At 41.7% G+C, this 13,044-nt stretch overlaps 1 protein-coding gene across 2 annotated transcripts in view; it reads left to right on the forward strand.

The window, feature by feature from the left end:
- leng8 (leukocyte receptor cluster (LRC) member 8) overlaps window positions 1-13,044 on the forward strand; it is a 33,008-nt gene that overhangs the window by 11,085 nt on the left and 8,879 nt on the right. For both annotated transcript variants that reach the window (XM_061957772.2, XM_061957781.2), the window contains 5 exons: window positions 5,196-5,595; window positions 5,670-5,817; window positions 6,880-7,050; window positions 7,118-7,348; window positions 7,441-7,596. In XM_061957772.2, the coding sequence (XP_061813756.2) occupies window positions 5,196-5,595; window positions 5,670-5,817; window positions 6,880-7,050; window positions 7,118-7,348; window positions 7,441-7,596 (1,106 nt within the window). The remainder of the gene's footprint in view (window positions 1-5,195; window positions 5,596-5,669; window positions 5,818-6,879; window positions 7,051-7,117; window positions 7,349-7,440; window positions 7,597-13,044) is intronic.

The following is a 13,044-nucleotide window of genomic DNA, read 5'->3' on the forward strand; positions in this document are numbered from 1 at the left end:
TATTCCTGGTTACAATTATACTGTTAAGAAAGTATTGTCGTATACTTTGCCTAAAATGAGAATGCATCATAATCAGTGGCGGCTGGTGAATTTTGTTTTAGGTGGGGCTGAAAGTTTGTAAACCAAACCCCTGCAGGGGCGTCATCCTCCCCCAGAAGATTTATTTGTGATTTTCACATACAAATATTGAAGATCTTTGATCCTTCTCAACTCTGTGGTAATATTATTTTCATAATATACAACCTGTTGGCCCTGCGATGAGGTGGCGACTTGTCCAGGGTGTACCCCGCCTTCCGCCCGATTGTAGCTGAGATAGGCTCCAGCGCCCCCCGCGACCCCAAAGGGAATAAGCGGTAGAAAATGGATGGATGGATGGACAACCAATAGTACGTTAATGTTAAATCTTACTTGTGAAAAGTAATCCTCCGATTCCTATTTTCAACAGTCCGCTCATTTGAGCAGGAAAACGCTGAACACCAGCCCGGCATCTTTGTTTTCTACCTGTCAACTGTCAGTTTAGGCTGCTCGCCGGCTCCTCATCAGCACTTCAAGATGGCGGCCAAATTGCTCACGTCACAGCAACCAATGCTGCGTCTACTTATAAGATGTCTATGGTTATAACGTCATTGCAAACACGGCAATCTGTTGCGTCCACTGCAGTTTGCTACCTTCATACTTTTTGTCAAGTGATTTTTTTTTTAAGGAGGGTTGCATGAGGTACCTACACATAACGTTACGTTAGTCAATTTATCACACACAGTAACGTAACATTAGTCAATGTATCACACACAGTAACGTAACGTTAGTCAATGTATCACACACAGTAACATTACGTTAGTCAATGTATCACACACAGTAACGTAACGTTAGACGGCGGTCAGCAGCACCGCGTATTTTAGCCACCTACAAAAAGACAAACATAGTCAAATAAAGGTCAGTTAAAATGTATACTATATTAAGAATATGTGTACATATTGCAGAGGGTCCTGACATCTAAAAAGTACAACTTTGTTCATTGTTATGTTCATATATTTGTTATGTTTTTCATGTGTACGCACACATAAACACACATACAGTATGAGATGAGATCAATGAGATAAGGTAAGAACAGGATAGAAACTGCTGTGGAACTAGTTACAATGCAATATGCCATGGAAATACAATGTTAACACTTGTGCAAATAACTACAGTTGCACTTGTTTTTTTCAAATGTGTTTATTCTGTAAAGGAATGAGTTACATGTTTAAAATGACTGGTTAATAGTGCTATTTTGAAGTGCAATGTCAGCACTATCTTTTCCCCTGCAATTTCAAATGCACTTGTTTTAATAAATACAGCGTTTTAAAAGCATACACAATCTGTGTAAATATATTAGTCTGTGGTTAAACGACTTGAAAGGACTCGAAACTCAAAATGCAGGACTTGGGACTTGACTTGAGACTTTCCAGTCTTGACTTTCGACTTGACTCGGACTTGCCCTGTCTTGACTCGGGACTTGACTCGAGACTTGAGGGCAAAGACTTGAGACTTACTTGTGACTTGCAAAGCAATGACTTGGTCCCACCTCTGCTAGTAACTAGCCCAACACTGTTAAGCAGTGGCACAAACATTCATGTAATTTCAAAACAGAAAGTGCAAGATTGTCAGAGACATTTTTTAAAACAAGCTATTAGTGAGGGAAGAGTGGATGGTGAGATCGACAGGCGGATCGGTGCGATGTCTTCAGTAATGCGGACGCTGTATCGATCCGTTGTGGTGAAAAAGGAGCTGAGCCGGAAGACAAAGCTCTCAATTTACCGGTCGATCTACGTTCCCATCCTCACCTATGGTCATGAGCTTTGGGTTAAGACCGAAAGGACAAGATCACGGGTACAAGCGGCCCAAATGAATTTCCTCCGTCGGGTGGCGGGGCTCTCCCTCAGAGATAGGGTGAGAAGCTCTGTCATCCGAGTGGAGCTCAAAGTAAAGCCGCTGCTCCTCCACATGGAGAGGAGCCAGATGAGGTGGTTCGGGCATCTGGTCGGGATGCCACCCGAACGCCTCCCTAGGGAGGTGTTTAGGGCACGTCCGACCGGTAGGAGGCCACGGGGAAGACCCAGGACACGTTGGGAAAACTATGTCTCCCGGCTGGCCTGGGAACGCCTCGGGATCCCCCGGGAAGAGCTGGACGAAGTGGCTGGGGAGAGAGAAGTCTGGGCTTCCCTGCTTAGGCTGCTGCCCCCGTGACCCGACCTCGGTTTAGCGGAAGAAGATGGATGGATGGATGGAAGCTATTAGTGCACTTTTGTGCATGATGTCACTAAGATGACATATCAAAACAACACTAAATTAAAGTGCACTTTTTGTACAGAACGCCACTACAATAGTTCAAAACAAATAAAGTGCACGTTTGTGCAACTGTCAAATAAAAATGAGCTGCATAATAGGAAATCAAATAGTGTATGTCCTTCGCTATGTGGTAGGTTCCTGCAGACGTTATCTCCTTCTGTTGACTATTTTTTTCATACGGTGTTGATGTGGAAATGGTTGCTTGGGCATTTTGTTGGTGTGGCACCGAACGGAGATGTTGACTTGCGGTGTTTCAAGCACTCTTCATTCTCTAGCGGGTGACTTTTCAAATGATGCTACAAATTAGCAGTAATGCTACTTTTTGTAGCATACGTGACATATTGCGCTTGTCTGTTCAACATCTACCCGCTTGAGGACTCCAATTTAAGGTGTGGTAGTGGAAACAAATATGGGATAAAAATAAATTACATAAGCAGTAATAAATATAACAAATAAGAATTTAAATAAACAGACTACTATCCAATAAAAATAATAAGCAATCCTGTACAATATACAAAACAATATATAAAATACTGTACAATATACAGAACAAGACTAGAGTACCGGAGTAATAACAATCAGTGTCGGATGTATTGCACTCGAAGTGTAATATTGCACAATAGTTTTTGTGATAAAGAGATAAGCAGGGAAGTCCTTCCTTAGCTGCCGCCTCGTTTTATCATATATTACTGCCTGTGCACATCTCAGTGTTTACTTTTGTGTATAAATCCACACAAAATCTGTACTTTGGAGCAATGTTCACAGACTCTAGAATTTGGCTCGTTAGTTTCCTGTAGCAGTCTTGCGATGATGATGACTGTGGGCTCCGTGACCGACGGACGGGCCACTCGCCATTTACGGAACCTTACAGTTTGTGGAAGGCGTGACAGAACTTCATATCACTGCATTGCTGGAGAGAAGAAGCCAGTTGAATGCTGCCCAGAAAATGTGGGCGCCTTTCTCTTATTGCAAGTCCTCGGATGCAGGAGGATGCTGGAAAATGTCCGATGCTTTGCAACAGTCAGCCTTGTTGAACGCTGGCCTCAAGCCTAGGTACTTGCAGTTCCTCTTGCCTAATAGCCGCACTGAAATGCAAGACAGGGTGACATTCAGGTACGCCAAATTGAGCTCGCTGGTTGGCATCATCTAGCTAGCTTACTTGCTGTCGCCTGCATTCGCTCTCAGAGCCAAAAAGTTGACAGCTTTTTACTTTGCTGCTTATCATTCTGAACACTTAGTTCCTAATTCGCTCTGCGAGCCACAACATTGAATGATTACATTCCGAACACATAGTTCTAGAGCATTTATTAATAGCCAACGATAAACTATATTTTTGACCTGACAGATATAAACAATAGTCAAAATTCTGGAAGTATATGACCGAGGACGTTGGGCTACAGGATAGATTTGACAAATGGGAACTATTTTGAGTTTTTTGCATGCATGTTATATAATTTTACATTACATTTTCAATGGTAATGTTAGTTAATGTTCTATTTGAAAACAACACATTCTGTGGTACATTACATGGGACATGTACGTGTCAAAAGGACAGGCAAAGGAGGTTAGTAGATGACATTAAATCTAAAGGTCAAATATAGTGTAGAAATGCACCCTATTGCAGGAACTGTAGTCTTGATTTTCAAAATGTACTATCGGGGGTGCTTGGCAGCACTTAATGCTGATAAAATGTTTCTATTTTTGTCCTCAAAGGGGTTTGACACAATAAGCAAACACACTATAGTGATAAATTAAGTGTAAAAGGTAAAAAACTGAATTAAAAACAAAATGGTAAAACTGAATTGTATTGTTTTTGTATATTTCTTTTTAAATTTGTTATTACCGGTACTGTCTTTTCAGGACTATAAGGCGCACTTAAAATCCTTTCATTTTCTTTAAAATCCATAGTGCGCCCTCATAACCCGGTTCTACTAATGTACAGAATAATTCTGGTTGTGCTTACTGACCTCAAAGCTATTTTATCTGGTACATGGTGTAATAAGTGTGACCAGTAGATGGCAGTCACTCATAAGAAATGTGTGTGGACTGCAAGATGACGCCAGTAAACAACAGCAAAACTTTAAATGTTTCATTTAGAATATAGAATATTACACACGGCGCTCAAAATTCGTCAAAATGCTTCTGTAGGACTTTGGTTAAGCTAAGAAGCTGCGCTGCTTGATGGATTGTCGCAGCATTATGGCTATCGTAGTCAGACGTACTGTGCTTCAACATACGGTATTATTATGGTGAGTTTGGAAGGACCCCAAAATGGCACCTATTAGCAGACATATTATCTGGAGCTTTGTTTCGCAAAATTGTGCAAAAGCAGCTTTTCTTACCTTCTGATGTGTATTTGGGATCTGCATAAGTCCTGAAAGTTTGCGTGCGTCTGCCCCTGTAGTCTGTGCCAACACTAGTCGATAAGCTTCTTTTTCCTCTATCTTGTTATGGAGCAAGGAAGGGTTTTAATTAAATTTAAAAAATCATAATATGACTCCTTTTAATGCGCCTTATATTCCGGTGTGCCTTTTGTATGAAAATAGACCCACTCCTCGGCGTGGCCCTTATAATCCGGTGCGCCTTATGGGTCCGAAAGCTAGATACCTTAAATTCAAAATAAAAAAACCTTTAAGAGGAAAAAAAGTTTTTCTCTTTACGTGATGACGTCACGACTATTGTCGACAAATAAAATTGTCGTAAACAAATTTTATTGTCGACATTGTCGACTAATGGTTGCATATCTAGTAGATATACCAATCGTTTAACTGTTAATGTAGGAATGTGTGCACGTTGTACACCATTATTTGTCAGGTGACCAATATGGCCAGTCTTTTTGTCAGTAACATCTACTTTTCTCTCAATAGCCACCTCCTGTGCCTGGAATGGAAGACCAGCCCCCCAGCTACCCCTCTCAACCACAACCCCCCGCCACTCCCCAGCCCTCCCAAAGCCCAACCACCTCAGAAAAGCCCAATGCAGCCCCACCACCCCCACCCTTGCCCCCCCAGTACCCCCCTCCTCCACCGCACAGTGTTTACAATTCCAACAGTTCCGGATCATATCCATCTGGGGACCCCAGCCAAGTGTACAACTCCTGCTCGCCGGGAAGGACTAACTATGGGACAGGCTTTCAAACTCAGAGCAACTTTCAGCCTCTACAGAGTCCATCCCAACAGCAGGCCGGGAAGTATGGAGCAGGTATGGGCCGAGGAGAAGCCAATAAACCCAAAAACCCAGGGCAGCAGCTGTGGCACCGCATGAAACGTGAGCCGTCAACTTGTTTCTAGCTACCCTCTGATCGGGTTGGAGCTGCTATTTACAGTTGTATTTCCCCACAGAGTCACCTGGCACGGCCTCTTTGAAGTTCAATATCCCCAAGAGGCCTCACCAGGTTTCTAGCCAGGCATTTCCTGCTAGTGAGCAGCCTTCAGGACTAAATCCAGCCCCATCTTCTCCTGTGAGTGCCAGTGCTACACCTCAGACACGGTAAGGACTCTGCTTGACACGGCATCTGTCTAGGGCTGGGCGATACAGCTTAAAACTGTATCAAAGTGTTTTACATCGGTCAGTATTGATAATTGTTGATATTTTTTATGACCTATGAAAAATAAGCAGCAGGAGAAAAATATGTAAACATTTTAATTTCAAATGTAACTTTCTCTAATCATCAAGGCAGAATGAGAGCAATTGTCAACAAAGCATGGAAAACTGCAATTCTAAAATGAAAACGTAACAATAAGCTTTTAATATGAAGGTGCAAAAATTAGAAATACGTAAGAAATGCTTAAAAAGGGCTGTTTGCAACATTTACACAGATGTCTACAGGGCGCCAACTTTCCAATGTGTTTACACAGTGTATATATTTCGCCCTCTTACGGCTTCTCACGTAATGACGACATTACGTACGTAACACATGCACGCGTATTAGCTTAATGTGTTGTTGGCTGATATTAGCAGTTTGGATAGCTACTGCTAGCTGTCATTGAATGTATATTCTATGATAACATGACAGACAATTGTCAGCTGCATCTCTTGTCCTGCTTTTGTATGTGTGCATGTGCTCCCTGCGCGTACGTGCTGGTTAGTGACCGCCCTAAACACCAACCATTTTATTCAGGCTGGTAAAATATGTTCTTGCTAAAACTTTGTAATTGTGTTCTGTTAATGGTAACGCGGTGGTGCTCTTGTTAAAATTGTTTTGCTTTGAAAAATCTTATTGTGAGGAAGTTGTAAACAGACCCTTTAAAGTTGGGGCACCTAAGTTATATTCTTTAACCAAAAAAAAAATTGGAATAATGATAAATGATCTCTTCCTGCGTGGCTCAATTACCAGAGAGCAGGTGCCTTTGTTCATGCAACCAACCTTGCTTCACAACTTCCGGTTTCTTCCCACCAAGAAGAAGAAAAAACAATCAAACTTTTTTTCATTGATATCAATTACGTGTCGGGATTTATATTGACAATGTATTATTGCGCAGCCCTACATGTGTCACAGCTTTTTTGATTGAGGGACAGTTCGACCCGCAGTCTTGTTTGTGTTGGCTGCAGACCCCAGGATTGGCCCCCGGCCATGAAGGAGTATGTGCAGCGCTGCTTCACAGCATGCGAGACGGAGGACGACAAAGATCGCACGGAGAAGGTCCTCAAGGAGGTTCTGCAGGACCGCTTAAAGGATGGCTCTGCTTACACCATCGACTGGGACCGGGAGCCCTTGCCAGAGTAGGTTTAGTCGCCAGACTTGCAGAACACGTGCATGGCGAGCATGACCACTCATGTTACCTTACAGTTTGAAGGGCAAGCCGTCTCGCTGGCTGGCAGTCAGAGGTGCAGACCACTCAGCCAGTCGAGGTGCAAGTACAGCTGCTGCGTCGCGAGGCAGAGGTCACAGATTAGGACATTACAGGAATATCTTTTCTCAACGGAGTCCATCTACCAGTTCATCCCACTCTTCCTCGCGCTCCCCCTCCCCCAACCACGGCAGAAACCGTGACCGCAGCAACCAAAGGCACCGGCGCAGGTACAAGACACTTTATTAATACTCCTATAATCCATTTACTTCAGTGTTTGTTAGTTTTTTAACTCAGTCATTCTATTCTTGGTATGCCCCAGCGATTCTGGCTCCCACTCAGACAGCAGCCTTTCCAGTGACCTTCGACCTCAGCTGTCGAGACGTAACCAGAAAGGCGGTCGTGGGCGTGGCGGCGACCGGGACCGAGGACATGGAGAGCGGGGACGAGGAAGGGGAAAAGCCAGCCGGGGAAGGAGGTAAATAGTAATGATAGTAGGGATGAGTACCTTTCACCCTTGAACCGATATGGTACCAATTCCCGGGACATCATTTTTGCCACTTTTGTATTTTTAACGCTCAATTAGCCCGATTGTAGCTGAGATAGGCTCCAGCGCCCCCCGCGACCCCGAAGGGAATAAGCTGTAGAAAATGGATGGGTGGAATTAAACACGGAGAACATCCCTAAACTGTGCTAGCACTGTTGCTAACACAAGTGTAGGGCTGGGCTATATGGATTAAATCCCATATCCCCATAAAGTTTGGCCCATGAACTAACCCATAAATGGAAATATCAGGTGATGTAATTAAATATCCTTACCATGCTTAGTTTTTAAATTTTCGGGACAGATCCCAAATGCACAAAAACAGGGACCAACAAGTAAGAAAAGTAGGTTTAGCATAATAGGATCACAGGTAAGAAAAAAAAGCCTTGAAAAATAATATAAGAATAGTCAAATATAATCTCCAATAGAATAGAATAGACGTTATTGTCATTATATTTGCATTTAAAGAGATTAAGGACTCCAATTTAAGGTGCGGTAGTGGAAACAAATATGGAATAAAAATAAGTCACATAAGTAATAAAGATAAAAAATAAGAATTTAAATAAACAGACTACTATCCTATAAAAACAATAAGCAATCCTGTACAATATACAAAATACTGTACAATATACAGAACCGGAGTACCGGAGTAATACAGTAATGACAATCAGTGTCGGACGTATTGCACTCGAAGGGTAATATTGCACAGTAGGGTATTGGGGTAGGATATTCTATAGGATCTTCTTTAAAAAAGCATTTATCTATGCTCAATTCTTCAGCTAACAAAACACAAAAGAACAAAATGTGGTTTAAGAGGACATGTTTAAAGGTCAGCAGCAACATGAACATTATTAACCTTTAACAATAAACACACAAAGATGTTAGCCTGGAACACCAACCTGCCAACTACTTCATGATGCTGCGTGACAGGCTGGCTTCTGGAAATCATTATAGTTACTTCTTAATTTACTACAAAATGTAATTGATTTGCCAGCGGAACTACTCTTTGATACTCTGGAACCGAGCGTGGGTTTCTCTTCTCGTAAACACGCTTATAGATATGAACAAAATGACAGCTGTCAGCATATATTACCTCAATCAAACATGGTGGAAATGTCTGTTACAACATACTACAGTAGGGATGCAACGGTACTCGCTATAATCCTGCACATGACTATCCACTTTCATTTAAAAAAAATAAAAAATCGTAATATTAATCGAGATCGGATGATATCAAAAATTAATCATGACAATTTTTTTTGCCCTACTCTTTAATAAATAATTAATGTTACCTAAAAAATTAACTTCAAATATCTGGCTTAAAGCAGTTAAGTTTTCAGCATGTGCCTTTTAAAAGGCGGTGCCTGTTGCCTTGTGACGTCAGTGAGTCCACTTAGCAGACTGTTTGAGCTGTTTTTGTTAGCTTAGCAGGCTAGCAGCGGCAGTTTGTCGGCTCTGACTGCAGTTATTTAGAATCTTTCACTGGTTTGTGTTACCTCTGCCTAATAAGTAGAGTGAATGTGCTTCCATAGCAGTATGTTCTTGTCAACAAACATAGTATTATTTGAATGACAACTTTGTCACTTCTATCATGGATTTGTTGTTCAATATTCCATCCGACCCTCGGAGTTACTAGCATGCAGTGCAGTTTGTGTCCAGTGGTGGTGGAAAAAACGCATCTTACTGACCATTTCCTTCAACTAATATGTAGTTTCATCTGTGTTGGATCGAGTGTGTGAGCACACAGCCTTTAGCGCGAGTGATCCATCATTTGGTTATAGTTTACATTTTTTTCAAACATAGAATAGAATGGACTTTATTGTCATTATATTTGCATATTACGACATTAAGGACTTCAATTTCCGGTGCGGTAGTGGGAACAAATATGGGGTAAAAATAAATGTAATTACACAACATGTAATAAAGAAAAAACTAACAATTGAAATAAACAGACTACTATCCAATAAAAATAATAAGCAATCCTGTACAATATACAAAACACTATAGAAATACAAAATACTGTACAATATACAGAACAAGACAAGAGTACCGGAGTAATAAATAACAATCAGTGTCGGACGTATTGCACTCGAAGGGTAATATTGCACAGTAGGGTATTAGGGTAGGATATTGTATAGGGGTGAATTATTATTATAAGTTAGAGTTCAAGATGGTGACAGATTTGGGAAAGAAGCTGTCTCTGAGTCTGTTTGTTCTGGCTCTGATGCACCTATAGCGCCTGCCCGATGGTAGCAGGTCGAACAGGTGGAAGCCAGGGTGTGTGCTGTCCTTGCTGATGCTATACATGCTATACAGATAAGCGGAAATTTCATTTTAGTTTTATCAAATTCGGGTGTATTTATTTTAGGAACAAAATGCGATATAAGGGTTGAAATCCTTTTGCGCACATGTGCGACTGGTTGTTTTTTAAACTCGCACCGTCTATTTTTTAGTCGCATTTGCGAGTAATTTTATCGCACTGTGCAGCACTGTCATGGTTATTGTGACAAAAGATTAGCAGTGTTATTATAATTGCAATATTGTGCTCAAAAAGTATTTATACAGTGAGGTCCACAAGTATTTGCACACCCTGCAATTTTGCAAGTTCTCCCACTTAGAAATCAGGGAGAGGTCTGAAATGTTCATGGATGTATTTCCACTGTTAGAGACATCATCTAAAAAGAAAAATCCGGAAATCACATTGTGTGATTTTTTTTTTTATGATTTATTTGTATATTACTGGGGTTCGTAAGTATTTGCACACATGAGAATCAGCAAGAATTATGACTCTCAAAGAGCTGTCAGTCTACATTTAAAAAAAGTCCACTTTTACCCCACAACTAATCACCCACCCACCACCCCTTTGAGCTCATTAAAGTCACGCAAAGAGCTGTCAAGAGACCAGAGACAAAATTGTAGAGCTCCACAAATCTGGAAAAGGTTTTGGGACAATTGGGAAGCCGTTTGGTGAGAATAAATCAACTGTAGCAGCAATTGTTAGAACATGGAAGAGGCTAAACATGACTGCTAATCTACCTCGTACTGGGGCTCCATGTAAGATCTCTCCTCGTGGGACATCACTAATGATAAGTAAAGTGAGTAATCAGCCCAGAACTACACGGCAGGAGCTGGTGAATGACCTGAAGAGAGCTGGGACCACTGTTTCCAAGGCTACTATCAGTATAGTGCTTTAAAATCTTGCATCGCACGGAAGGTTCCCCTGTTTAAGTCAGCCCATGTCTGAAGTTTGCCAATGGCCATCTGGATGATCCAGAGGAGTCATGGGAGAAAGTCATGTGGTCAGATGAGACCAAAATAGAACTTTTTGGTATAAACTCCACTCGTCGGGTTGGAGGAAAAAGGATGAGTATCATCCCAAGAACACCATTCCTACAGTGAAGCATGGGGGTGGAAGCATCATGCTTTGGGGGTGCTTTTCAGCAAAGGGGACAGGACGACTGCACTGTATTAAGGAGAGGATGAACGGGGCCATGTATTGTGAGATTTTGGCCAAGAACCTCCTTCCCTCAGTCAGAGCATTGAAGATGGGTGGTGGCTGGGTCTTCCAACATGACAATGACAGCCAGGATAACCAAGGAGTGGCTCCATATCAAGGTTCTGGAGTGGCCTAGCCAGTCTCCAGATCTAAATCCAATAGAAAATCTTTGGAGGGAGCTGAAACTTTGTGTGACAGCCCCAAAACCTGACAGATCTAGAGAAGATTTGTGTGGAGGAGTGGGCCAAAATCCCTGCAAACCTGCTGAAGAACTATAGGAAACCTTTGACCTCTGTAATTGCATTCTGCACTAAATATTAACACTGATGTTCTAGTGTGTGCAAATACTTATGAACCCCAGTAAAATACAAATAAATCATTAAAAAAATCATACAATGTGATTTCCGGATTTTTCTTTTTAGATTATGTCTCCAACAGTGGAAATACATCTATGATGAACATTTCAGACCTCTCCCTAATTTCTAAGTGGGAGAACTTGCAAAATTGCAGCGTGTGCAAATACTTGTGGACCTCACTGTACATACCGTATTTTCCGCATCATAAGGCGCCCTGGGTTAAAAGCCGCGCCTTCAATGAACGGCATATTTCAAAACTTTGTCCACCAATAAGCCGCCCCGTGTTGTAAGCCGCATCTAACTGCGCTAAAGGAATGTCAAAAAAACAGTCAGATAGGTCAGTCAAACTTTAATAATATATTAAAAACTAGCGTTCTAACAACTCTGTTCACTCCCAAAATGTACGCAAATGTGCAATCACAAACATACGTATATCAACATGGACAGAGCTGCGTGAAAAAAGCCACCCGGCCTCTTCGCGTAAACTTAAACTTACCTTAACCACTCGCTCATCTTTTCTTCATCCATCCCTTCGAGTTAGCTTTTATGATGACGCCGGCTGGAAAGGTCTCTTTTGGCAAGGTCTTCCTTTTGAATATCACCATGGGTGGAAGTTAGCATGGCAAGCTAGAACCACAGTGAAGGATGACTTCTCATTCCCTGTGGTGCGAATATTCACCGTACGTGCTCCCGTTCCACAGTGCGGTTCACAGGAATATCAGTTGCTGTGAAATACGGTAGTAATCCGTGTGCGGATGGAGAGATTGCGTCTTTTCATGAACCGGATCCTTGTCGCTTAGTAGGAGCCATTTTGTGGTCTTTACAGATGTAAACAGGAAATGAAACGTACGGTGATATCCGCGCGTTTTTTCTTCTTCTTCCGGGGGCGGGTGGTTGCTTACAGTAGAAGAAGAAGCGCTTCCTGTTCTATGGGGGCGGGTGCTTACCTTGGCGGTTGCTTGCGTAGAAGAAGAAGCGCTTCCTGTTCTACCGGGAAAAAAGATGGCGGCTGTTTACCTAAGTTGCGAGATCGAAACTTTATGAAAATGAATCTTAATATTTATCCATATATAAAGCGCACCGGGTTAAAAGCCGCACTGTCAGCTTTTGAGTAAATTTGTGGTTTTTAGGTGCGGCTAATGGTGCGGAAAATACGGTACACTGAAATGTTAGGATCAAAAACAAAAAACTAAAATAAATACTGTTTGAAAAGCCACTGTTTTGCATGTCTTGTTACTACTTATGCTTCACTGATAGTCTTTTAGTCTTAGTATTATATCTGTTTTGAAGGCTAAGCTTTTTGTTTGAAATATTGCTTTGTACTTCAGGACTTTAACATTTATTTCAATGAAAAGTGCGTTGCAAATAAAACGTATTATTGTTTGTGGCAAACTACTTTTTTGTTGTCCTACTCTTTTCAGTGGCCCTTGAACGCACCATAAAACCACCTGTGTCTGGTAGTTCTCGGAGGGATCTTTCTGTGCCGTGACAGCACAGCTTGGAGGTTGAATTAAATAATCAATTGAATAT

The sequence above is a fragment of the Nerophis lumbriciformis genome, linkage group LG04 (assembly GCF_033978685.3).
Source record: "Nerophis lumbriciformis linkage group LG04, RoL_Nlum_v2.1, whole genome shotgun sequence".
NCBI lineage: Eukaryota > Metazoa > Chordata > Actinopteri > Syngnathiformes > Syngnathidae > Nerophis > Nerophis lumbriciformis.